The 24,244-nt window shown below is 40.9% G+C and overlaps 1 protein-coding gene across 1 annotated transcript in view; it reads right to left on the reverse strand.

The window, feature by feature from the left end:
• LOC122787152 (RAS guanyl-releasing protein 1-like) overlaps positions 1-24,244 on the reverse strand; it is a 1,047,578-nt gene that overhangs the window by 181,176 nt on the left and 842,158 nt on the right. The window contains exon 5 of the mRNA XM_044062873.1: positions 23,967-24,098. Coding sequence (XP_043918808.1) covers positions 23,967-24,098 — 132 coding nt within the window. The remainder of the gene's footprint in view (positions 1-23,966; positions 24,099-24,244) is intronic.

Raw genomic sequence — 24,244 nt, forward strand, 5'->3', positions numbered from 1 at the left:
TGGATGTGCTCGTACAGTGCCTTAGTGTAGGATTCTGCAGTCGAAGTTTCAGCTCCCGTCTGGATGGGTGTCATGAGGTTTGTCACTTCTGACTTGAGTAGCATGAAGTTGGCTTTGTTGAAGTTTTTTTACAGAGGTTTCCTTACTGGGGGTGGGGGTGGGATGTGGATGTTAAGGGTGATTAGCTTATGGTCAGACCTGACCAATGAGGGGGTGACCACTGGTGTGGAGCATCTATCTCCCATGTTGGTCATGACCAGGTCTAGGATATTGGAGCCCCTGGTGGGACAATGGATTAGTTGATCCAGGGCATTGGAATTTATGAATTCTAAGAACCGTTGGGAAAAGGTGTTGGTACCTGAGTAGTTTTCCCAGTTATTGGCAAGGTAGTTGGAATCACCCAGCATTAGGGTGTTTGGTTGTATCTTAATATTTTCCAGTATGTTTAGAAAGGTGTAGTGAGAATCTTGGGGCATGGTGGGGAATCTGTAGCAAGCTACAATTTGGACTGTAGTCTTACCTAGTGTTAGTTGCACCTGGAGAATTTCAGATGCATTGTGTTGGGCAACTAGACTGAAGGTGTGAATATCCTTGATGAATATGGACTCTCCTCCACCTTTAGTGTTTCGGTCTTGGTTTGGTGGCCGAAAAGTGTGGTAAGAGTTGTAGCCTGGTATTGCAGGGGTGCTCTCTAGAGCCTTGAACCAGGTCTCAGTTACTGCACAGATATCGATGTTCTCCATTTTTAGGAGTGGCTCAAGAGCGTGCATTTTGAGGTTTAGATTTCTAGCAATGAGTAGCATTACCTTCAGATTTTGCATGCTTGTATCTGTTATGGTGGTGGTTTAGTCCTTTGAACCTTGCCTAAGAAAGGCACTATAGGGGTGGCAAGAGCTTTAGTTAGTAACCTGAATCCCAGGGGTGACAGGTGCAGACCATCTCAGGCAAAGCATCGTGGTTTGTTGATCATGTTGTCCCAGGCAGACAGATACTGAATCCCCTTTGAATGACACCAGAAGCCAGTTGTTGAAGTCAACCAATTTGTCCTTATACAGTGGTATCATTCTGGGTGAAGGCAGGATGCTACTCAGGGCTAGGGTTATATCTGCCTGGGCCACATGATCTGAGAGCTCTTCCATGTCTCTTTTCATGTAGTCCAGGGAGGTATGTCTCAAGTCATTCACTCCAACATGGACAATGACAGAGTCTTATTTGTACTTGTTGTGGGGTGACTTGAGTGCATGTGTTATGTGGTGGATCCTGGCACCCGACAGGCAACTGACTGTAATTTTCTCCTTGTTCATTGGGATATCAGTGTGCCTGACTATAGAGTCTCCTATGACTAATGTGTTGGGGACATTTTCTTGCCTTAGGGGCTGTTGTTGGGTGGTACACTGGTGTTGTGAGCTGTGTGTCCCTTTGGTTGTGACTGGTGTTTGTTTGCATTTCAGCTTCGGAGGGATAGGTTCCTGACCCAGAGACGCCCCAGACTCTGGAATAAACTACCCATACATGTCAGTCAGAGTGCCTCTTTGGCCTTCTTCAAAAGGAACCTTAACGATTGGATGGGAGATAGGAAATTCACCCTGGGGATCATGTCAGTCGCCCTGCTAGACAGGGGTCCAGGGAAGTAAATATTGTGGGAACAAATATCTAGGGAATTGTTATGGTTAGGCTTGTATAGGCCCTAGAGCCAATAGCCTAGTACCAACCTATGATCCTATGTACCTATGTACTTATATATTTTACAGATAATAACACCAATATGTGGTTTTTGTGTTTTGCAGTTACAACATAAACCAAAGCATGGCCCTCCTTCTGATTTTAAAATTAGGGCCATTAAGATTGCGACCTCAGTACTTCACATTACAATTTACTTCAGATGTAGCAAACTGTAGTAGTTATTGCTCACCTATAAATGTCCTCATTCATTTCTCCACATATTATGACTTTTGAATCCCACTGTTTTGCCACTGGGTGGAACAAGATGTATGCTTCCACCTAAACGTCCTGGAAATTAACTTTAGAGCAGATCCTGTCAAAATACAGATTCTGCATTCTCTAAATCTAAGAGTGGCAGCTGATGTTGAACCTGAGTATATAGATGAAATAAATAACAAACATGGTCACTGTGTACTACCTGGAAGGTACACAGGAAGGTAGCTCTGTGCTGATTTGTACTTTCAGTTATAAACAGTAACGGTATTTGATATCATTGGCATTGCCCAAGAACGCTAAGCCTGTCATGTGCTGGGAACAGATACATTGGGGTACAGTGGTGTTAGTCCAAGAAAAGCAGATGGTACTCAAAGAACAAGCAGAGCAGTGGAAGAATTTGTGTGTTTCAAGACAGACAGATACTCAGAAAATGAATAAACAATCTCAAGACACCTCAATGTAAAAGATGGAAAATCTGCAGAAAAAAAGAAAAAGCTCTAAATGTTGTGAAGTGAATACCCAGGAGTAATACCAGAAAGTAGATGATAAAAAGTGATTTATTACTAGCAAAGTATTCAAGCAGGTGTTGTGAAGAGCAATAACCAAACTAAAATCATATTACAAATGCATGTTTCCATCCCACAGCAAAGAACAGTGAGAATAATATGTAGGGCTGGAGTGTGGAGATGATGGAGTTGTTGTACACAAGATATCCAGCAGATAGACAGCAACTTGATTTAACCCAGAAGAGGTATTCTCAGTCTGACCTCTACCAGTTTTATGACTGGGCTGCTACTAAGTATGACATCAGAAGTCTGGAGTATGGTGTATATGTAACAAACAAAACCAAGTAGAAAACAAAACATTTTGACATACTGAATAATTTGATAGATACTTACTAAGTGATGGCTTTATAATACACTTTGCAGTTTGTTGCTATGTACTAATAATTTGCCTTGTACAGCTCAGTACAGTATATCACCGAGGTTCCCTGTCACCCACTTCCTGCTAAACCTGTTTTGACCTTACATTCAGAAACCTTGCTAGCTTTCTCAGTCTTCTCTTGCTTTGACTCAGTGTTCCTCCCCCACATCTAGGAATAAGCTAGTTATTGATGCATTAACTTTGCCTCTATATAATATTTCACTATAGCAGTATTTTTTCTCTTTTTCTTTTCTTTCAGTGCCTGTGGACATTTAATCAGTTTATGTCCCTTAAATAGAAGAGCTCAGCCACAAGGCTTAAATCTGTAAAACTTTTCACTGTGATTCTTGCTGTTGTATAATGCAAGCAAGTTTAACATGAAGAGCCTTGCTGTGTATTAACTTTAACTAGTCAGATACATGCCTGTCCTCTGATGGAAACTGGCTGTCACATTGTCCTCAAAAAGAGCACTCTAAGGACCAAGTACCAAAACAGCCACTATCCTTTCATCCGACCATTACATTACACTGTCTAAGCCACATAATTAGTATTCCTAGCTTCTTGATGTCTACATTCAGTACAGGACAGAAAGCTTGTTTTACTTTATGTCTCCTCACCAGTTGATGAGCACCAGTTATAAACTGAATGTTTCTGTAATAAATGTCCTGATTGGAAAACTTACAACTTTTCATGAAGACACTTGTATTAATACACTAAATCTCCTTAAATGGGAGCCACTAAAGACTCTCACCATAGTTAATGCTGTCTCTGAGATCAGTAAAATCTTCCTAGCTGTTCAAAACACACTAGCCCTCCTCAGACTTAAAGTCTTATATCCAACCCTGCCCTGTGGCTATTCTTAGCAACTAAAGAACTCTTGAAACAGAGGGACAAAGCATGGAAGGTCTGGACAAAAAATAAATCAGTTCATTCTGTACTAGCATATTAACAGCTAAGAAACCCAGCAAAACAACTTATCACCAAACATATGAAAACCTACTACTTAACCAGTTAATCCATATACACTAATAATTGAAAACTGTTCTGGGCTTCATCGAATAAACTATTAAACCCAGGACAAGCGACACAGCCAACACCAAACACACATAAACAAAATGATCCATAGCCAATCAACGTAATACCCACTTTTTACACACAGTACACTTGTTAATCAACCAAACAATCAATATCTCAGTGTCCTTTACTCAATAAGATATGCTCCTTCAACATTTCTCCTTCCAACCATTTCTCACAGATACCATCAAAAAATACCTCAGAAAAATTAAAGCCTACTTCAGCTGTCTCGACAATCTAGCTGGTGAATATCTTAAATAGCAGCTGTGACTATTGCACATCCAGTTTCAGTTCTGATAAATTGATCCATATATGAAAATAAAGTCCCTTTGTTATGGACAAAAAAATAATTAATTATTTTTCTGCACAAGAGTAGAATCAATGCAGATCTTTCAAAGTATAGGCCAAGTGCTATTTTATTTCCCCTATAAAATGTTAGAAAAATGTATTCATACACAACTTTTTAACTATCTCATAGATAACCAGCTTCTGTCTTCAACCCATTATGGCTTCTGTCCTCATCACAGCACAACTACTGACTTGATCATTTTTTTTAAGTAATGTCAACGCCTTTAGAAATGTAGGAAGACTAGTCTCTGTAATCTTCCTAGACTTATCAAAAGTGTTTGATACCGTCTTCCACCAGAAACTCTAATATAACTCCATAGAACTTACCAATTCTTTACTGCAATAGTTCCATGGCTACCACTCAAACAGAGCACAAGCAGTGAAATGGAAACATGATTTCTCTACCTTCTTACCAGTAACTACTGGTGTCCCACAAGGATCTATACTAGACCCCATACTTTTCAACATATTCATCAATGACCTCTGCTCTGCTACAAAAAATGCTAACCTACTTCATTACGTTGATGACTCAACCCTAATATGCTCTGCAAATCCCTCTATAAACTCCAAGATCTTACACAGAAATCCTTCTTTTCAATTGAAACATGGATAAATAATTTGCAACTACTACTACTAAACTCCCCAAAAAACCCTAAATTACTGTTGTGTACCCCAAAACATACACCTACCAAAAAACACTATGATAAAACAAATAGACCACACAAAATTATTCTGTGTTATCATGGACAACCAGTTGAAATTTGACCACCATGTATCACATGTAGTTAAAGAAACTCATTAATAACTATTTACATTATGCTTAGTAAAAGCCTGTCTCACAGACACAGCCAGAAGACATATAGCCTCTAATTTCTTTCTGCCACCTCTCCACTATTGTGCCCCAATCTTCACTAACTTTCAAGTCTCATAACCATCCAAACGTGAGCAGTGTTATAATAAAATAGCCACCTTTGCAGTAAACTAAACACTTTAACAACAAAACGCACCACTGCCAAGCCCTAAGAAAATTAAACTAGTTAGAACTACCAGATTCCCTAGTTCTGTCTCTCAGCTAACTACAATACACATTCTTCTTTATAACCAAATCATCTAATACTGAAGGAGACTCTTTACATTCAAATAGTGCAGCTACCGCTGTAGAACCATATCACACTACCACAGAAATCCATTCAAAATGCAAACTTGTTTAAAACACAATTAAAACTTCATCTATAAAATCAATGGAGCTGCTTCTGTACATCTGCAGGATAAATGTCACTGTTGTCTTCAGCTTGCCATATTGTCAAACGATTTCTCTTCATTCAAAATCTTGTGCCCCAAAACCAGTCTTCACCAATACCTGAATAGTTTTACCAGCATCCCCCATCCATATACAATGTTTTGTGACACTACTCAACCCCCACCTCTATACCTGTAATATAAACCTTATGATAGCAATATATACCTACTCACCCCCACCTCTATACTTCAAATATAAACCTTATGATAGCTGTATATATATATATATATATATATATATATATATATATATATATATATATATATATATAATTATAACAATGCAATAACGAACCACGAAAGTATAAACTTTATTACATAAACCTGGTAAGTGCTTTATACTCAACCTCTTAAACATAATATTAACATTTTCTGCCCTACCTAGTTCCTTCCCTCACCTCCATTTCTTTGAATTTCTAAAAACTAATTACATAATCTATTACTTATTTGATAAACCTACAAATAGATGTCTCTTCAAATGCTCAGTGTCAACATCTGTTAATGCACAAGTGCCTTTTATATTGTAATAGCTGCCTTTATTTCATATGAATGTAATCTAATTAGTAAATAAATGTGTGATTGTCAACATATGTATATTCATGTATATTACTAAATGTCTGTTTAAAAATGTCTGTAATATGTTGGAGTTTTTCTTGCCGGGCATCCACTGAGAATGTTTTTTTGACTGAAGCCAGTCAGACAAGCCCAGTAAACAAAAGCAAAATAAAATAAAGATAAATAAAAGAAAAGACAAAGATACTTGAGAACAGGCTGAATTAGTATGGTATACAGGCAGGTAGCTGATAGGAGGCCAAGGATGGCAAGCAGGTAAGATATCATGTGGGTTGCCCAGATTCAGAGATGGACCCTTTTTTGTTTATCATATTGGTAAGTGTCTTCATGGACTTGGCTAAGGATTAAATGCAGCCAGTTGAATTTCATGTACATAAGACCAGTGGCTGCTAAAGATGTTAAGAATGGGAAGCCAGCTTCTAACATATCACAGGTGCAAAATGTGGGACAAATTAAAAAAAAGTGTGGTTCTGAATAAAAACAGTAGCACACTTATGCCATTTATTTTGGGAAGGGTGAATCTAAGACTGGCATGTTGTAAGGAAAAGTGTCTACTGAGCAAAGGAATAAGGAAAATCATTCAGAACGGGGGATGAATCATGCTGTGGAAAGTGAGAAAGAAGTGGCAAATAAGAAAAAAAAATTGGGATTCATCGCTAGGATTTATACAATTTGTAGAGCCTACCTCCTAGCATACAGAAAAGAACAGGCCTCATTTAGAATATTTTATTAATTTTCAGAGGCTGTATCATGAGACTCACATCAAACTGGCAGGGAATGAGCATAGAAGGGATGCCAAGATGGTGACTGGAATAGAAGAGATGGAGGATAACCAAATCCTTAGTGAAACAGGACTGTGCACTAAGGAAGGGGAGATGGGTAAAAGAGATGCATGGTACAACAGCAATGCATCATCATGGGTCCAACAAACAACGCAGATGTGAAGTGAAGACCTCAAGGCTACTGCACAAGTGCCAACTGAAAGGAGAATACTTACATCTACATGCCAGCTCCATGGAACAGAGGGAGACTATCCAAAGTGTAATACTACCAGCAGTCCAGGTTTAGTAGTCAGGGTGCTGAGGGAGTTGCTAAAGAAGATAGGAGTGAGTGACTAAAGATACCTCTCCATCTTAGAGGAAGGAAGAAAATAACAAGCTCAGTGAAAGAGGTGCCACCAAGGTAAGATCACTAGGTAAGGCCCTAGGAATAACAAAGAAGGGCCAGGCATGAATGACAAGTAACACATATATAGACATGTGAGCTTGCTGTTATATAAAGAATACCATTCTGCGAGATTTTATGTAGGTGCGCAAAGTCATACAGGATAAAGGAGTTGTAGGAGCAAATAGAAAAAGTCCCCATCAGTTGTGCATGTCTGTCACGTGGCATCAGATTCTCTTATCCCAATACGTGGAATATCAAGACAGGAAGGAGAATGACTGGGTCAGTGGAAGGTAAGGGACAGATAGATGGTTAAGTTGGAAAAATGACAAAAAAGAAAGAGTATTTTCAGGAATATAAATTAACAGGGGTGGTGACTAGACTGTAGAATGCAATTCTTAAAGAGATGATCTGTAGACTGATTTAAAGTTGTTTAGTACAGACAGTGGGAAAAGGGAGAAGACAGCTTTGTGTACTTCCTGGTGAGGCTTGATGAAAAAAAAGTAATTTTTAGTCTGAAGCTACACGTCCACTTGATGATTTATGACAAAATAATTATTAAAACCTGCTTTCTAATAATACAGATAATCAAATAGTGAACACTACATTGCCTATGTGCTCCTTAACTAAATCTGTGTTTCTGTATATGGTATGTCATTGCTAGACTTAAAACTACAAGGAAATTGCGTAACTGATGGATATTAATGAAACTTTCTTTTAATCAAAAATGCTTTGGCCAGATATCTAATATTGTGGGTCGGCAGATGTTAATAACTTATTAAGAGGTAGTATGATACATAGGTTCATAGGTTGGTACTGAGCTATCTACCCGAAGGCATATATTAGCCCAGCCACGTTGTGCGGTATTCACCGCCCCTTTAGTAGTTCCCTAGACCCTTGTACTAGCAGCTAGTACCCTTGGCCCCTATCTAGTAGTGCTGTTGGTGTGATCCCCGGTGTGAACTTTCTGTTACCCATCCACTCATCAAGGTTCTTCTTGAAGAGTGATAGTGAGGGGCTCTGTCTTATGTAGATCGGGACCCTGTTCCATAGTAAGGGAAGTCTCTGCGAAGGGAATCTATCCCTCCAGCATGTTCTATTCATTGTTGTGTTGAGGTTTATATCCCTAGAGCGTGTAGCTCGAGTAGATTTGGTTTTGCTAAGATGGAGCATGTTCAACAATTCTGGGTTGGACATGGCTCTTACATTAGACAGAGATCGCCTCTGAGAAAGCGGTATCCAACAGAGAATGGTCTTAGCTTTTTCAATCGTGCTGCATAGGGCAACTGTTTGAGGCCAGTAATTCTCTTGGTTAGGTACCTCTGTGGTCTCTCCAGCTGCTGGAGATGTCTAGCCAGGTCCATTCCAATTGGTGCATTGTACTCAATAATGGGTCTGATGAGGGAAGAGTAGAGGGGCACCATTACATCCTTAGATCTTGATGTGAACCCTTTCATGATCAGATGGGTCACATAGAAGGATTTTCTAACCACTTTGGCAACATGGTTATCAAAGGAAAGCTGGCTATCTACTTGGGTCCCTAGATCCCTAATTTCTTCTTCAGATTTCAGGGGATTACCTCCTATGTTGTAGTTTATGGTACTCTGTTTTGTCCAAAGGGGATTACTACGCATTTTTTTGCATTTAGCTTGAGACCATGGCTTTGACACCATGCATCAGTCTCATTTAGGCCCTTCTGGAGGATCTCCATGTCGGCCGGAGACTCTATTATAGCACCCAGTTTGCAGTCGTCCGCAAACTTAGTCAGCCACAGCCCTTCCGTGCTTGCCTGTACTTCTGAGAAGTATATGCCAAACAGGAGGGGCCCCAGGACAGAGCCCTGAGGCACACAACTCATTACTGGTCTGGATTCGGACATAGATCCCGCTACTCTTACTTTATGGGATCTGTCTGAGAGCCAGTTTGTGATCCATCTTGTGACGTAAGGGTTTATGCCCAGGCTGGTGAGCTTATCAATAATTCCCGAATGGGGAATGGTGTCAAATGCTTTAGCAAGGTCAAGGTAAGCCGTGTGTACCTCCTTTCCCTTATCTATAGCCTGAGTAACTGTCTCAAAGAAATCCACCAGGTTCAGGAGGCATGATCTGCCCTTGATGAAGCTGAACTGTGTGGGGTCCAGCGACTGGAGGTTCCCAATCTCTCCATTTATGAGTTCCATAATGATTCGCTCCATAGCCTTACAGATCAGACTGGTCAGACTTATTGGTCGGTAGTTCCCAGGGTCAGTTGTGCCCCACCCTTGTGTAGCGGGACCACCATTGCCGTGTGCCATTTTCTGGGCACATATCCTGTGGAGAGGCTGAGACTGAACAGGGTATTAAGATGCGGGGTTAATTCCTTTTGGAGCTCGTGTATGACACAGCCTGGGACACCATCTGGTCCCATGGAGGCAGTGTTTTTAGCTTTAGATAGAGCCTTGTTAACCAATGTATCAGTAATAATTGAACTTACACAATCCCCTGGAATGGCAATATGCCCTGTAGGTGGTGAGGGGGGGGGGATTTGCACTGAACCTGTCAGCCAAGATGTTGGCAATGTCAGAAGGGTCAGTGTATTTTGTTCCATTTTGTACTAGCTCAGAACAGACCTGAGCATTGCCATTTAGGTTTTTGACGTAGCCATAGAAGGCCTTATGCTTATCCTTGGCATTCTTGGCAACTTTCTTTTCAAAATTAGCTTTAGTTGACTTGATGAGGGCCCTCAATTTCTTACTAATGCTGATCAGGGATGATTTTTCTACTTGAGATTTGGCCTTTTTTTGTATAAGTCTCCTCCTTTTATTGTAAAGTTTGCTTATGGCTGGGGTCCACCAGACTGGTTTCTTCTTGCTTGAGGAAGGAGTCTTGGTTTTATTTGGGATAGCATGGTCCATGCAATCCTGAAGATGCATATAGCGTGCCTTGGTGTAGGATTCCGCATCCTGGATATCATTATCCTTCTGCAAGGGAATAGTTAAGCTTTCCACTTCGGATGCAAGTAGTTTGAAGTTTGCTTTGGAAAGGTTTTTGACTATGTTTTTTTTGACTGGGGGAGGTGGAGGGGTGAGGATGTCCAGGGTTATCAGTTTGTGGTCGGATCTGACCAAGGAGGGAGTGATAACGGGTGTGGTACAGTGGGCGCCTATATTTGTGATGATTAAATCCAATATGTTGTCCCCTCTAGTGGGGGAACATACTAGTTGTTCAAGGGCATTTGAATTTATAAATTCTATGAATCACTGAGCATAGGAGTTGGAACATTGGTAGTTCACCCAGTCTATACCAGGGTAGTTGACATCACCTAAGATTATGGTGTTGGGTAGGACCTTTATATTTTCCAATGTCTCAAGGAATGCAGAGTGAGCATCTTGGGACATGGTGGGTGATCTATAACCGGCTATGACTAGAAATGTGGTTTTGCCTGCTGATAGTTGCGCATGGATGATCTCTGGGGCATCATGCTGCGCTACTAACCTGGAGATATGGGTATCCTTGATGAATATGGATACACCTCTGCCCTTTGTACTGCGATCTGGTAACTGAGGCGGGAAGGTATGATATGAATTGTAGCCTGGCAGTGCTGGGATGCTCTCTTGAGCCTTGAACCAGGTTTCCGTCACTGCACAAACATCGATTTTCTCCATGCTGAGGAGAGCCTCGAGTGTGTGCATTTTGAGGTTGAGACTTCTGGCGTTGAGTAGCATTACCCTTAGTTTTTGGTTACCTGTGCTGGTTATGGTGGTTGGTTTGTCCGTTGAGCCTTCTCTAAAAAAGGCACTATGGAGACGGCAAGAGCCTTGGCCAGTATTCGAAAACCTAGGTGTGACAGGTGCAACCCATCTCTGACAAAACAGCGAGGCTTGTCTATCATGTCATCCCAGGCAGACAGACACTGGATCCCCTTAGAATGACACCAGAAGCTTAGCCAATTGTTGAAATTCATCATTTTGTCTTTGTATTGTGGTATCATTCTAGGTGAAGGTAGTATGCTAGTCAAGGTCAGGGTCATACCAGCTTGGGCTACATGATCAGAGAGCTCCTCAATGTCTCTTTTCATGTAGTCCAGGGAGGTATGTCTTAGATCATTCACACCAACATGTACAATGACAGCATCATACTTGTACTTGTTCTGGAGTGACCTAAGTGCTTGTGTTATGTGGCAGATCCGAGCACCCGACAGGCAGCTGACAGTAACCTTCTCCTTGTTCAGCCTGGTGAGTGGAACATCCGTGTGCCTTACTATAGAGTCTCCTATTACTAGCGTGTTAGGTATGGTGTTTTGCCTTAAGGGCTGTTGTGAGGCACACTGCTGAGGTGAATTATGTGTTTTCTGGCTTGTTTTGTAGATTCATGTGTGACAGGTGGTGTGATGCAAGTGTGTCCCTTATCCTCTTGACTGTCTGTTACAGTCATGGGTTGAGAGCGCTTAGCCGCCAGTCTGGCTGTGTATTTGCATCTCTCACAAGTGTTTGTGTCTAGAGGTAAGAGGAAAGGGTTGTCTGTATACATGAGGCAGTTGTGACATTGCCTCAGGATGCCCAATTCCACCAGATGAACTGGAGAGTACACCTGAAGCTGACCTCTGGACATGGTTTGAAGAGTAAATTGAACTTAAGTCCTGTGGACGATCGGGGGTCTTATGCTATATTATAATAGTGCTGTCTAGGAAATTTGGAGAATAATAGTGCTGTCTAGGAAATTAGGACAAGTGCTGATTTCTGTTTTGCAAGTGCTGCAATAAGAGCAGCTGATCTGAAGCACTTGAGTTGAGGCTTGCCTAGTTCTAAGGCAGAGCAGACTTTGTGGGGCCGGGAATAGTATAGCCCAACTAACCGGTGCTGCCCGATGCTGCGCTGTGCGCAAGACCGCGCAAAAAGAGAGTTGCAGGGTGTTTCCTCGAGATAAGTGAGGAAAGTGAGTACAAGAGCTGTTTTTCTCTAAGCAAGTGAGAAAAGTAAGTACAAAAACTGTTTTCCTCTAAGTAATGAGGAAGATAGAGTGCTATAGTAATTAGTAGTTTATTTAGTGCTTACAAGTTCTGAACAAGTGCTGAGCATGAACAAGCAAATTTAAGTGCTAAAACTAAGAATTTGTATCTGCACTAGATGAGTTACAGGACAGAAACAAGTGCAAATACAGGCTTTCAAATCAGAAAGTTGAGAGAGATGGAAGAGATTGCCCAAACGGCCAATAACTACAAATTCTGGGCCAGAACCACTACTTATGTGGTAGACAGGTTACCTAGTGCTTACCACTCCCACTGATAAGCTAGAAGGCTTCCCTCCAACACAAAAAGGCTTGGGGGACTCAGAAGCTTACATACAGTCCTGGATACAACAAATCTGTATCTGGAGCACTAGTTACAGGAAAGGTAGGAAACAGGCTTACAGTTTTTTTTTTTTTTTTTTACAGAAAAGTAGCAAAAACAGTAGTAAAAAACAATTCACATGCAGTGCAAGCTAGCACACTTGAGTATGCAGCAATATTAGACCAAACACAGTTTAAAAAATACAATTAAATTAAAAAGGACTAAAAGCATATTATAGGCTCATTCTTTTAATTAAAAATGCTTTGGCCACATAATTAATACTCTTGGTGGGCAGATGTTTATAACCTAATAGGAGCTGGTATGGTACATATTATAGGTTAATTCTTTTAATTTAAAATGCTTTGGTCAGAGAAGAAATATCATAGGTGGCCAGATGTTTATAATCTATTAGGATGTGATTTGGTACATATTATAGTTTCATAGGTAAGCACTACTCTAGCTGCCATTGTGGGCCATTTTAAGCCTAGCCAATTTCCCTGGTTGTGCTCACAATAGCCTATCCCATTTGGTTATAGAGTGGCCTTACACATCCCATGGTTGATAACTATATATTACCCCTAATGTGAATAACTGGAATCATACTGTAGATAATTGGAGGGACTAAAGCAAGGGATAAAGCACTTAGGAGGTGCCTTTGTCCATTAGCATTACAGGTGACAGTTCTGGGGTAACATTTTTGTTTTACCTCCATAGATCTAAGTTGTGCTTTAATATAGACAGGGATGAACTTTGTTTTATGTGGATGGGGAGTCTGTTCCTGAGCAGCGGTATCTTCTGCAAGATGTACCTGTCCCTCCAAACCATTCTGTTGATGTTGCTTGCAGAAGAGGTTTAGATTCATAGACTGAGTATTTTTAATGTCAGTTGACTTGCTGATGTGCAGTAAATCCATAAGTAATGGGTTGGAGCATGCCTTCTGTGCCTGACACCGTTCCCCTATTAGCAGTCTGCAGGATACCAAGTATAGGACATGTTGTTTAGGCCTTATATCCTTTTAGTAAGGCTTTTTATGGGTGTTCCAGTTGTTGCATGTGTCTGGATGGGTCTATTTCAAAACACTGAAATCTCATAACACTGAATTTCAAAACACTGAGAGCATAACATCAGAAACCCAAAACACTGAAAACACAAAGCAACGAAAACTTAGAATATTGAAACTTTGCATCATAAGATTGAAAACTACAACACACATGCAAATAACATCCCCTCCACCTATAACAACACCAAACTAACACATCTTTTACTACATTTCTGCTGGGGGGCAAGCCCCCATGCACCCCCAACAGCCCCCGTAAATTAAATATATCAACTCCAGGATCAGACTACACTGGAAAAAAGTTAAATTCCTAACCTCACTGTATCGCGATCACCATACAGAATGTAAGCATAATGTCTAATTCACTGACCTGTGTGGCCTATAAACATGTATAGATTGGCAAAATAAACACTTTTTCCCCTACTCACTTCTCCCAGCACTTATCAGAACACTAATTTAACTTCCATGAAAGGAACACATCCATATGTTTACATTCTGTATGGTGATCATGTTACAGTGGGGTTAAGAAATTAACTTTTGTCCACAGTAGTACGATTGAGGAGATGGTATATTTAATTTACAGAGAGTGGGGGCAGAGCTCCCCACATGGGGGTGCAGGGGGCTTGCCCACCTTCTGAAACATAGTAAAAAGTGTGTTTCTTACTTTGGGGATGTTATAGCTGGAGGGAATGTTATTTAAATGTGTGTTGTAGTTTTCTATGTTATGATGCATACTTTCAGTGTTCTGAATTTTTGTTGTTTTGGGTTTTCAGTGTTTTGAGTTTTTGATGTTATGGTCTCAATGTTTTGAAGTTCAGTGTTATGAGATTTCAATGTTTTGAAGTAGAGCCGTCTGGACAGATACATGCCAAAGAGGGCATTATATTCAATGACTGGTATAATGAGGATTGAGTAAAGGGAGACAATGACATCCCTAGTGGTAGACAAAATCCCTTTGTTTATAAGCTGTGCAATATAGAAGGACTTTCTTACAACAACAGACATATGTTGGTCAAATGTTAGGTCATTGTCTGCATAAGTTCCCAAATCCCAAACAGCTGAGTCAACTCATAAGGGTGTATTATCAATGTGGTAGATCCCTGGTGTAGATGCCTTCCCAAAGGATACAATAATGCATGTTTTGACAGTTAGTTTCAGTCCATGATATTTGCACCAGTTGCTTATTTTAGACAAACCTCCTGCAAGATGGCTAAGTCATTTGGGGATTCAATTACTGCTCTTAATTTTCAGTCATCTGCAAACTTAGTCATCCAGAACCATTTGGTATTGACTTTTATTTCAGAAACGTACATGCTAAACAGGAGAGATCCCAGCACAGAACCCTGTGGAGCTTGTTCTGACTGGTATTTTTGTGGAGGCAAATTCCCCAAGTTTGATTATGTGCATCAATTCTGTAAGCCAGATGGCAATCAAGCACATGGCATAGTTTATTACCAGATTATTTAGCTTTTCTACTGTGTCTGATTAGGGAACTGGGTCAAAAGCTTTGGTCATTTCGATGTATGTGTTGTGTACTGTTCATCCATTGATTTGGTGACCCTTTTCAAAAAAATCCACTAGATTGAGTATGCATGACCTGTTCCTGATGAATCCAGACTGAGATGAGTCAAGTGTTTGTAGGTTCCCTATGTCTTGATTGATTAATTCCATAGCAAGTCTTTCCATGGCTTTGAATATGAGGCATGTACACATATGCATATTCCTATATATGCATACATACACATAAACAAGTAGAAACATGGAAAGAAAGATGATATATTCTGATGATGAAATTAAATTAGGGTTCACCTATTCAGGTGCCTATTTTCAGTGAAAAAAACACAAAAAGTGGCAAATGTCTTGAGATTTTCTTCTCATAATTACATAAAGCAATGATTTTGTATTTGAAACACCTTAATATGACATGGGACAATAGAAAGCTAATTAAATTCTGTAATAATGAGCTGTTATTTTGGTAAAAAAGTGAAGTTTTCTTCTTTGCACTGGTTATTGCTATAATTTGTTCTGCAACATCTCAGATTTCAATAACAAACTGTCCCAGTTTAACCTAACATAAAGGAATAAATCCTTCCCTACAATCCAGGTGATCCCGGTTTGACTAGAAGCTGAAGCATCTGAGGTGCTGGAAGGGAGGGATGGACGTGCCTAACATGGGATGGGAGGGAGCATACTTGGACACAGCTCACAGTTAAGACTTGGGGGAGGCGTTGCCAACAGAGCAAGAATAGGAGAGGGCATTGTCCAAGTTGCCATGGAAGTGGGAAGATATGCCAACACAGCCTCACCATATGTCCATCCCCAGAAGTTAACATGTACATACAGAGTAAAGGGGGAAACACCTTGAGACATAAGGGTGTAATGAATTAAGTCATAATACTCTAAGGCAGCAGCACAATGTTGCACCATGTCCACAGATCACCTCAGTGGGCCTGGATGTGGCTCAGACAGAGCTTGTGGGAGAATTACTTGGGTCCAGTAGAGCTGGAGAATGAGGAGAGGAGCTTGCAGCAGTTAAAAGACAGCTGTGAGGTGGCGAAAAGAACAAACAAAACATGCCCCACTTTGGGCATCTAAAAAGGTGGCAGCCCTCAGTTTACTTGCAAATTTTAAACAAGACCGTTAAACCGGTCAGAATGAGAATAAACTGTGCACATAATATACCCTGTGCACTAAGTAACATAAAAATATGTAGCTCAAAGGAGTAGTTCTGCTATTTTATTAAAGACTAAACTATGTAGTTTGTGCAAAGTGTAACTGGCTAGTAAAATTCAGATTACAGTATCATGCCGCATTATTAATTTCTATGCAAAAATATGAGACTGGTTAATTTTTTTTCAGACTGTTTGTTAAAAAATATGACATCCTTGTTTTGTGTGCAAATCTACTGACACAGATACTACAAAGGAATGTTTTGCAAAGATATAACAGATCATTTCTACTGAAGTCATGATACAAGCAGTTTACAAGATGAAATCCTACATTATCATGACAGAGCTATGTGAATTAGGCAATATAAGCATCAGCTGTACAGCCATGAAAATTTGAAGTCTGGGACAAATTAATTATACAATTAAATACATTAAAAGCAAAGACGTAATCACTTTTTAGTGTATGAGGTTATTGGTTCATACCTTATCTTCTCTACAGGACATGGATTGACTATAAAAAAAGCATTTGATAGTATCCCACATTCATGGATAAAAGAGTGCTTAAAATGTATAAGATATGCCCTACACTGATTGACTACATTACAGTGACCATGAAGCAGTGGCAAATAGGGTTGCCACCTTTTATCGTGGCTAAAACTGGAGTAAAACCACACCCCGCCCATCCCACCCCTCTCCCGCCCACATTCCACCCATTTTGTGATTTCACAATGGCATCACTCAGTGAGGAATGCATTCTTTTTCTGTTCCTGCTGCCTGCTTTCGGCTGATTTGCTATGCTTTTTTGTAAAAAAAGCATAGTAAATCAGCCGATTTACATACTCTGATAATCTGTTTCCTTTTTAAAACAGAATACCGGAGTTTGTACAGTGTTTTCTGGACTACCGGAGAATCAGTTTGATTTCCGGATAGTCCGGAAAAAAAAACGGAGGGGGGCAACCCTAGTGGCAGACCACTTTGCAATTAAGCCATGATAAAAGATTATTATCCCAGGGATAAAAATGCAAAGGGGGATATTCCAGGGTGACTCTGTCACCGTTGCTATTCTGCCTTGCCATTAACCCATTAAGCTGTTTACTTAACAACTTAGGCCATGGCTATAATTTGGCTCCTAAAAAACAACAAAGTGTAAAGACTTCTCATCTTCTCTTTGTCGATGATTTAAAACTGTATAGCTCATCAGATGAGGAAATGAAAGTACAGCTGCAGGTTGGCAAAACTTTTTCAGATGATATAAGAATGTAATTTGGTCTTGATAAGTGTGCAAAAGCAACCTTTAAAGCAGGAAAACTGCAGCAACAGGAAATCATCAGTTTGGGACAACAATGTGATATAAAAGAACTTCAGCAAGAGGGAATGTATAAATATTTGGGAGATGATGAAGGATCAACAATAAAACACGAACAAATGCGAATGAAACTTAGTAAGGAATACTTTAGAAGACTTAAATTAATTCTGAAAACAGCGTTGACATCTAGGAACAAAATCCAAGCTATAAACCAGTTTGCTCTTCCTGTCCTAACTTACAGTTTTGGAGTGATTGACTGGCCCCAAAACATGTTGAATAGATTAGATAGGAAAACAAGAAGGATGCTTCATGCTCACCAAATAATTTATAAAAATCAGTGTATACCAATATTATATATTCCCCGTTCCAAAGGAGGGCTGGACCTCCTTGAAATTGATTACATGTGTAGATCTGCAATCGTGGGACTCCAAACATTATCTGCTGATCTCACAAGACCCAAATGTAGTGAAAGTTTTGAAAATGAGGAGAATAAATCTAAGATGACTTCTCTGCTTAATTTAGCAGAAGCATATCGGTGTCAAGCAGGAATGGAAATCAAACCAGAAGTAGATAAAAATCAGGCAGCAACTGAATGTGCCAAAAAACAAAAGAAAGAATATAAGGTGAAGGATCAGATGAGAAGGCAAGAAATGTGAAAAAAGCATAAATATAGTTGCAAGTATAGAAAACTTCTGGAAGAACCTCATGTTGATCACGAACAAACACAGGAATGGTTATGGAGAGGCGAATTCAAACCAAGAGATGAAAGGTTAATATTGGCAGCCCAAGATAGTGGGCTACATACATGCTGGTTTACAAAGTCCATTGAACATGTGGAAGAAAGAGACAAATGTAGGGTTTGTGAAACCGAACTGGAAACAGTCGCACATGTTTTTGTTGGTTGTGACATACTAATGGCAGAAGGACTGTATACTGAAAGGCATAATAATGTGGCAAGACTGTTGCACTGGGGATTGTGCAAACATTATGGTATGGAAGTGGCTGAAAAACACTGGAAACATTAGCCACAAAGCATCATAGAAAATGATGAAGTTTATATCACATGGGATAACCCATTACTAACAGTTCAAAAGACAGGTACTAGAAAACCAGATATAGTGGTCCAAGAAAAGAAGACAAAAGTAGCATTTATCATTGAATTCGCCACACCCAGTGTCTACAGTGTATTGTGTACAGAGAGACACAAAGTCATAAAATATCAGGATCTGCAGGCAGAAACAAGAGCCATGTAGAAGAAAGATACCCAGACAGGTCCAATTGTAGCTGGAGCAATGGATTTTATGAAAAGAAAATCTACAATCGTATTTAGATATGTTACCATTCCCTGTAACCCTGCACGAATTGCAGAAGGAGTCATTACTGCACACATTGCGAGTGCTGTGAAGAGCACTTTTGGCTGACATCAAAGACTGAAGCAATACTAATTTCATAAACTTTAATCATATAAAACAGTTTTTGTACTTACTTTTCTCATTTGCTTAGAGAAAAACAGCTCTTGTACTCACTTTCCTCACTTATCTAGAGGAAAATAGTTTTTTATTAAGGCATGTCCAAGGGTCAGCTCCCAATGTTCTCTCCTTTCTATCTGATGAATCTGGGCATCTTGAGGCAATGTAGAAATTGTCTCATGTACACAGACAACCCTCTTCTCCTACCACCCAACACTACAACCTGTGAGAGATGCACTTATCTAGCCAAACTGGAGGTAAAGCTCTCTCCAACAAAGACTGAACTTGACAGTCATGAGGAGAAGGTAAACATTTGTACCACACCACACACATCACAGTCTAACTAAATCTACACCACCAAAATCCACACATAGTAACACAAAAACATTTGCGGAGGCTCTCAATAATAATCTGTCTAAGCAACAGAGACCTCCAAAGCAGAAATGCAAGCAACCTCCATCCCTCAACACAACCCAAATGACACATAGCCCACAAACTCAGTGTGCCACTCAACCACAGCCAATAAGGCAAAACAACGTACCCAACACTCTAGTCATAGGTGACTTTATAGTCAGGCACACTGATGTTCCACTCATCAGGCTAAACAAGGAGAAGGTTACTGTCAGCTGCCTGTCAGGTGCCAGGATCCACCACATAACCCACGCACTCAGGTCACTCCACAACAAGTACAAATATGACTCTGTCATTGTCCATGTTGGTGTGAATGACCTGAGATGTACCTCCCTGGACTACATGAAAAGAGACATGGAAGAGGTCTCCGATCTTGTAGCCCAGGCAGGTATGACCCTAGCCCTGAGTAGCATTCTGTCATCGCCCAGAATGATACCACAGTACAAGGACAAAATGATTGACTTCAACAATTGGCTAAGCTTCATGTGTCATTCTAAGGGGATCCAGTATCTGTATGCTTGGGATGACATGGTCGACAGACCACGATGCTTTGCCACAGATGGCCTGCACCTGTCGCCCCTGGGATTCCGGATACTGGCTAAGGCTCTTGCCACCCCTATAGTGCCTTTTTAGGCAAGGTTCAAATGACAAATTCACCACCGTAACTGGAACAGGCAAGCAAAACCTGAGGGTAATGCTACTCAAAGCTAGAAGTCTAAATCTCAAAATGTACTCACTCGAGGCACTCCTTCAAATGGAGAACATCGATATCTGTGCAGTGACTGAGACCTGGTTCAAGGCTCCAGAGAGCACCCCTGCACTACCAGGCTATAACTCATACCACACTTTTTGGCCATGTAACCTGGACCGAAACACCAAAGGTGGAGGTGTGTCCATATTCATTAAGGATATCTACACTTCCAGGCTAGTTGCTCAGCATAATGCATCCGAGGTTATCCAAGTGCAACAAACTACGGGCAAAACTGCAATCCAAATTGTAGCTTGCTACAGATCCCCCACCATGCCCCAGGATTCCCACTCCTCTTTTCTTGATGTACTGGAAAATATTAGGGTTCAACCAAACACCCTAATAATGGGCGACTTCAACTACCCCACTATTAACTGGGAAAACTACTCTTTTACCAACTCCTTAGCTCAACTCTTTCTGGAATTCATAAACTCCATATGCCCTGGATCAACTTATCCACACACCCACCAGGGGCAACAATATCGTAGACCTAGTCCTTACCAACATGAGTGACCAGTGTTCCACACCTGAAGTCAACTCCTCATTGGTCCGATCCGACCATAAGCTAATCACCCTTGATATCCACACCTCCCACCCCCAATAAGGAAACCATGGTAAAACATTTCTCCAAAGCGAACTTCATGCTTCTTAAGACAGAAGTGGTGAACTTCATGACACCCATACAAATAGACAATACAGTTACAACTGCTGAATCTTACACAAATGCACTCTATAGGCACTTATACGAGTGCATGGATCATGCTACCCCAAACAGAACCAAGATGCTATCCTCCAAAAAAAGGAAGGCAATCTGGTGGTCCCCAGCCATAAACTAACTGTACAACAGAAGGAAGAAACTGTTGCAAACGAGAGTAAAATCCCATGAGTGGAGGAGCTCCCTGGTCAGCCTCAGTAAGAAGCTGAGATCCCTTATAAGATCCTCCAAAGCTAGCTGCGAAAACAAAATCGCCACTAATTCTAAGGACAACCACAAAGCATTCTATAGCTATGTCAAGAATCTCGATGGCAACACCCAGATCTGCTCTGAGTTACAGCACAACGGCACAAAATATACAGAACCAACTGATATTGCCAGCATCCTGGCAGATAAGTTCAGTGTTAACTTTACCCCCCACCCCTTAAAGGGCCCATATCTATACAGGAAGAATGCAAAGTCCCTGTAATCACAACTACGCAGGTAAAAGCTGCACCCTCTAAAGCCAAAAACACAGCATCCATGGGACCGGACAACATCCCAGGCTGTGTTTTACATGAACTTCAGAACGAACTGGCTCCCCACTTACGCATCGTGTTCAATAATAGCCTCGCATCAGGCTTTGTGCCTACTGAATGGCACACAGCAACAGTTATCCCACTCCACAAAGGGGGAGCCACCACTGATCCCAGGAACTATAGACCTAGTAGCCTGACAAGCCTGGTCTGCAAGGCCATGGAATGTATCATCATGGAACACATAAACAAAGATATTGGTAACCTCCAAACTCTGGATCCCACCCAGTTCGGGTTTGTGAAAGGCATATCATGCCTCCTGAACCTGATCAACTTCTTTGAGGCAGTCACCAAAGCCATAGATGAGGGTAAGGTGATTTACACAGCCTATCTTGAACTTGCCAAGGCTTTTGACAGCATCCCCCATTCTGGAATTATAGCTAAACTCACTAAACTAGATATAAATCCCTATGTCACAAGATGGGTTGCCAACTGGCTCCCTGACAGAACCCACACTGTAAAAGTTGCAGACTTCAAATCTGACCTCAAACCAGTGACAAGTGGAGTACCAGAGGGTTCAGTCCTGGGACCTCTCCTGTTTGGTATCTACTTCTCTGAAGTACAGGTTAACACAGAAGGCCTCTGGCTTACGAAGTTCGCAGATGACTGCAAACTTGGAGCCATAGTCAAGTCCCCAAATGATGTGGACATCCTACAGAAGGGCCTCGCTGAGACAGATGCCTGGTGTCAGAGCCATGGCCTCAAGCTCAATGCCAAAACGTGCAGTGTCATCCCCTTTGGTAAAAACTCTGTACCCATTAACTACCACATAGGCAGCAATCTACTTAACACCAAATGTGTGATGAGACCTTGGGACCCAGGTGGACAGCAGTCTCTCCTTTGATAGTCACATCGCCACAGTAGTAAGGAAGTCCTTCTACATGGCACACCTCATCATAAAAGCGTTCTCATCCAGGAAAAAAGAGGTCATTGTTCCCCTCTACTCAACACTCATTAGATCCATTATAGAGTACAACTCCCCTTTTGGAATGTACCTCACAAGACATCTGCAGCAGCTAGAAAGGCCACAGAAGTACCTCACAAAGAGGATTACTGGCCTCAAACAAATGCCCTACAATGAACATCTCAAAAAACTTTACTCCGTAACATATCGCCTACTCCGAGGTGATCTCTGCCTAACATATAAAGCTATGTCAAACCCAGAGCTGCTGGAGATGCCACACCTAAAGAAATCCCAATCCCTCTGAGCTACACACTCTAGGGACCTAAACCTTGTCACCACAATGAACAGGACATACTTTAGGGAGAGATTCCTGTCCCAGAGACTTCCCATACTCTGGAACAGGCTACCCATCTATGTCAAGCAAAGTTCTTCATTAGCACTCTTCAAGAAAAATCTTGATGAGTGGATGGGAAGTAGGAAATACCCCCCGGGGATCACTTCTGTGTCTCTGCTCGACAGTGGCACAGGAAAATAACTTTCTTGGTTGGCGTAAGCCAGGGAACCTTGTTGGCTAGGCTTATGTAGGCCCTTGGGTCAATAGCCTAGTACCTACTTATGAACCTATGAATGGGGTCCAGTCCTGTCATATTATTAGAAACCCAAAAGATTTGGAGAAATTAAAAAAGAAAGACAATACTTTCAAACGAATTAAAGGTGAATAAGGGACAGGTGCTAACAGCTGATGCAACACCCTGCACCCATGTAAACTGGAGAAAAAGGGGGGGGGGGTTGATGATACTGATGAAGAAAGATTAAAGGCACTAATGTGGATATCCTTGAAGAAATATGAATGAGAGAGAGAGAGAGAGATATTATATGAATTTATGTGAAAACAGTTGAAAAAAAGGAAACAGAGAAAGACATACCAAACATTATAGCATTTTTAAAGGATCAGCAAACACAGAATGAGGGCATACTTTGAGAAAAAAAGTACTGTAGGAACAATGATTTAAAATCTTAAAAAATGTTATAGTAAGAGGGGTTATGGATTCACAGAGCATTCTTCCTAACAAATTCAGTGAATCAAAACTTGTGTGTGTGTGTGTGTGTGTGTGTGTGTGTGTGTGTGTGTGTGTGTGTGTGTGTGTGTGTGTGTGTGTGTACATGTGTGTGCACGAGCACTCGAACATGTGTATGCATACATTTATGGGAGTGTGATTGTAAGTGGCATGGTATAATGCGCTATATCAGACAGGAACAGGAAGATGTAAAATGAACATTACCATGTAATGGCAAGTTATACTTACGATATGGTGATGGGCAAATGAGGCAGGTAAAGTAGTTAACTCCCTAGTTACTTTATCTTCCTATGTTTTAATGTACTACTATGCTTACTTTAGTAAATAAAAGTTAACTTTTTGGACAGAATTGTCATATTATGCTGAGCAACATCTCTGCGAAGTATGCCAGTATTGTAATACTTACACACTGGATGTATCAATGAGCTGGCAGTGAGACTCATCTCCTTCCTTTTTCACCACCTCCCAGAAATCAGACATGGCTTCTTCCAGTTTTGAATCACTCTTAAATGCAGCAGGGTATTGTGTGATCCAGTACCTAAAGAGAGTGAAATGAAAATACTTTGGTAAGATAATGGGGAAACACACTACAGCAACACCAACCCAGCAACTGGACAATGGAATTACAAATACTCTCTAATCTTCCTGAGGGAAATTTTACCAACTGCGAACCACACATGCTAC

Source organism: Protopterus annectens, chromosome 1.part0 (assembly GCF_019279795.1).
Source record: "Protopterus annectens isolate FY-2018-M chromosome 1.part0, PAN1.0, whole genome shotgun sequence".
Lineage (NCBI taxonomy): Eukaryota > Metazoa > Chordata > Ceratodontiformes > Protopteridae > Protopterus > Protopterus annectens.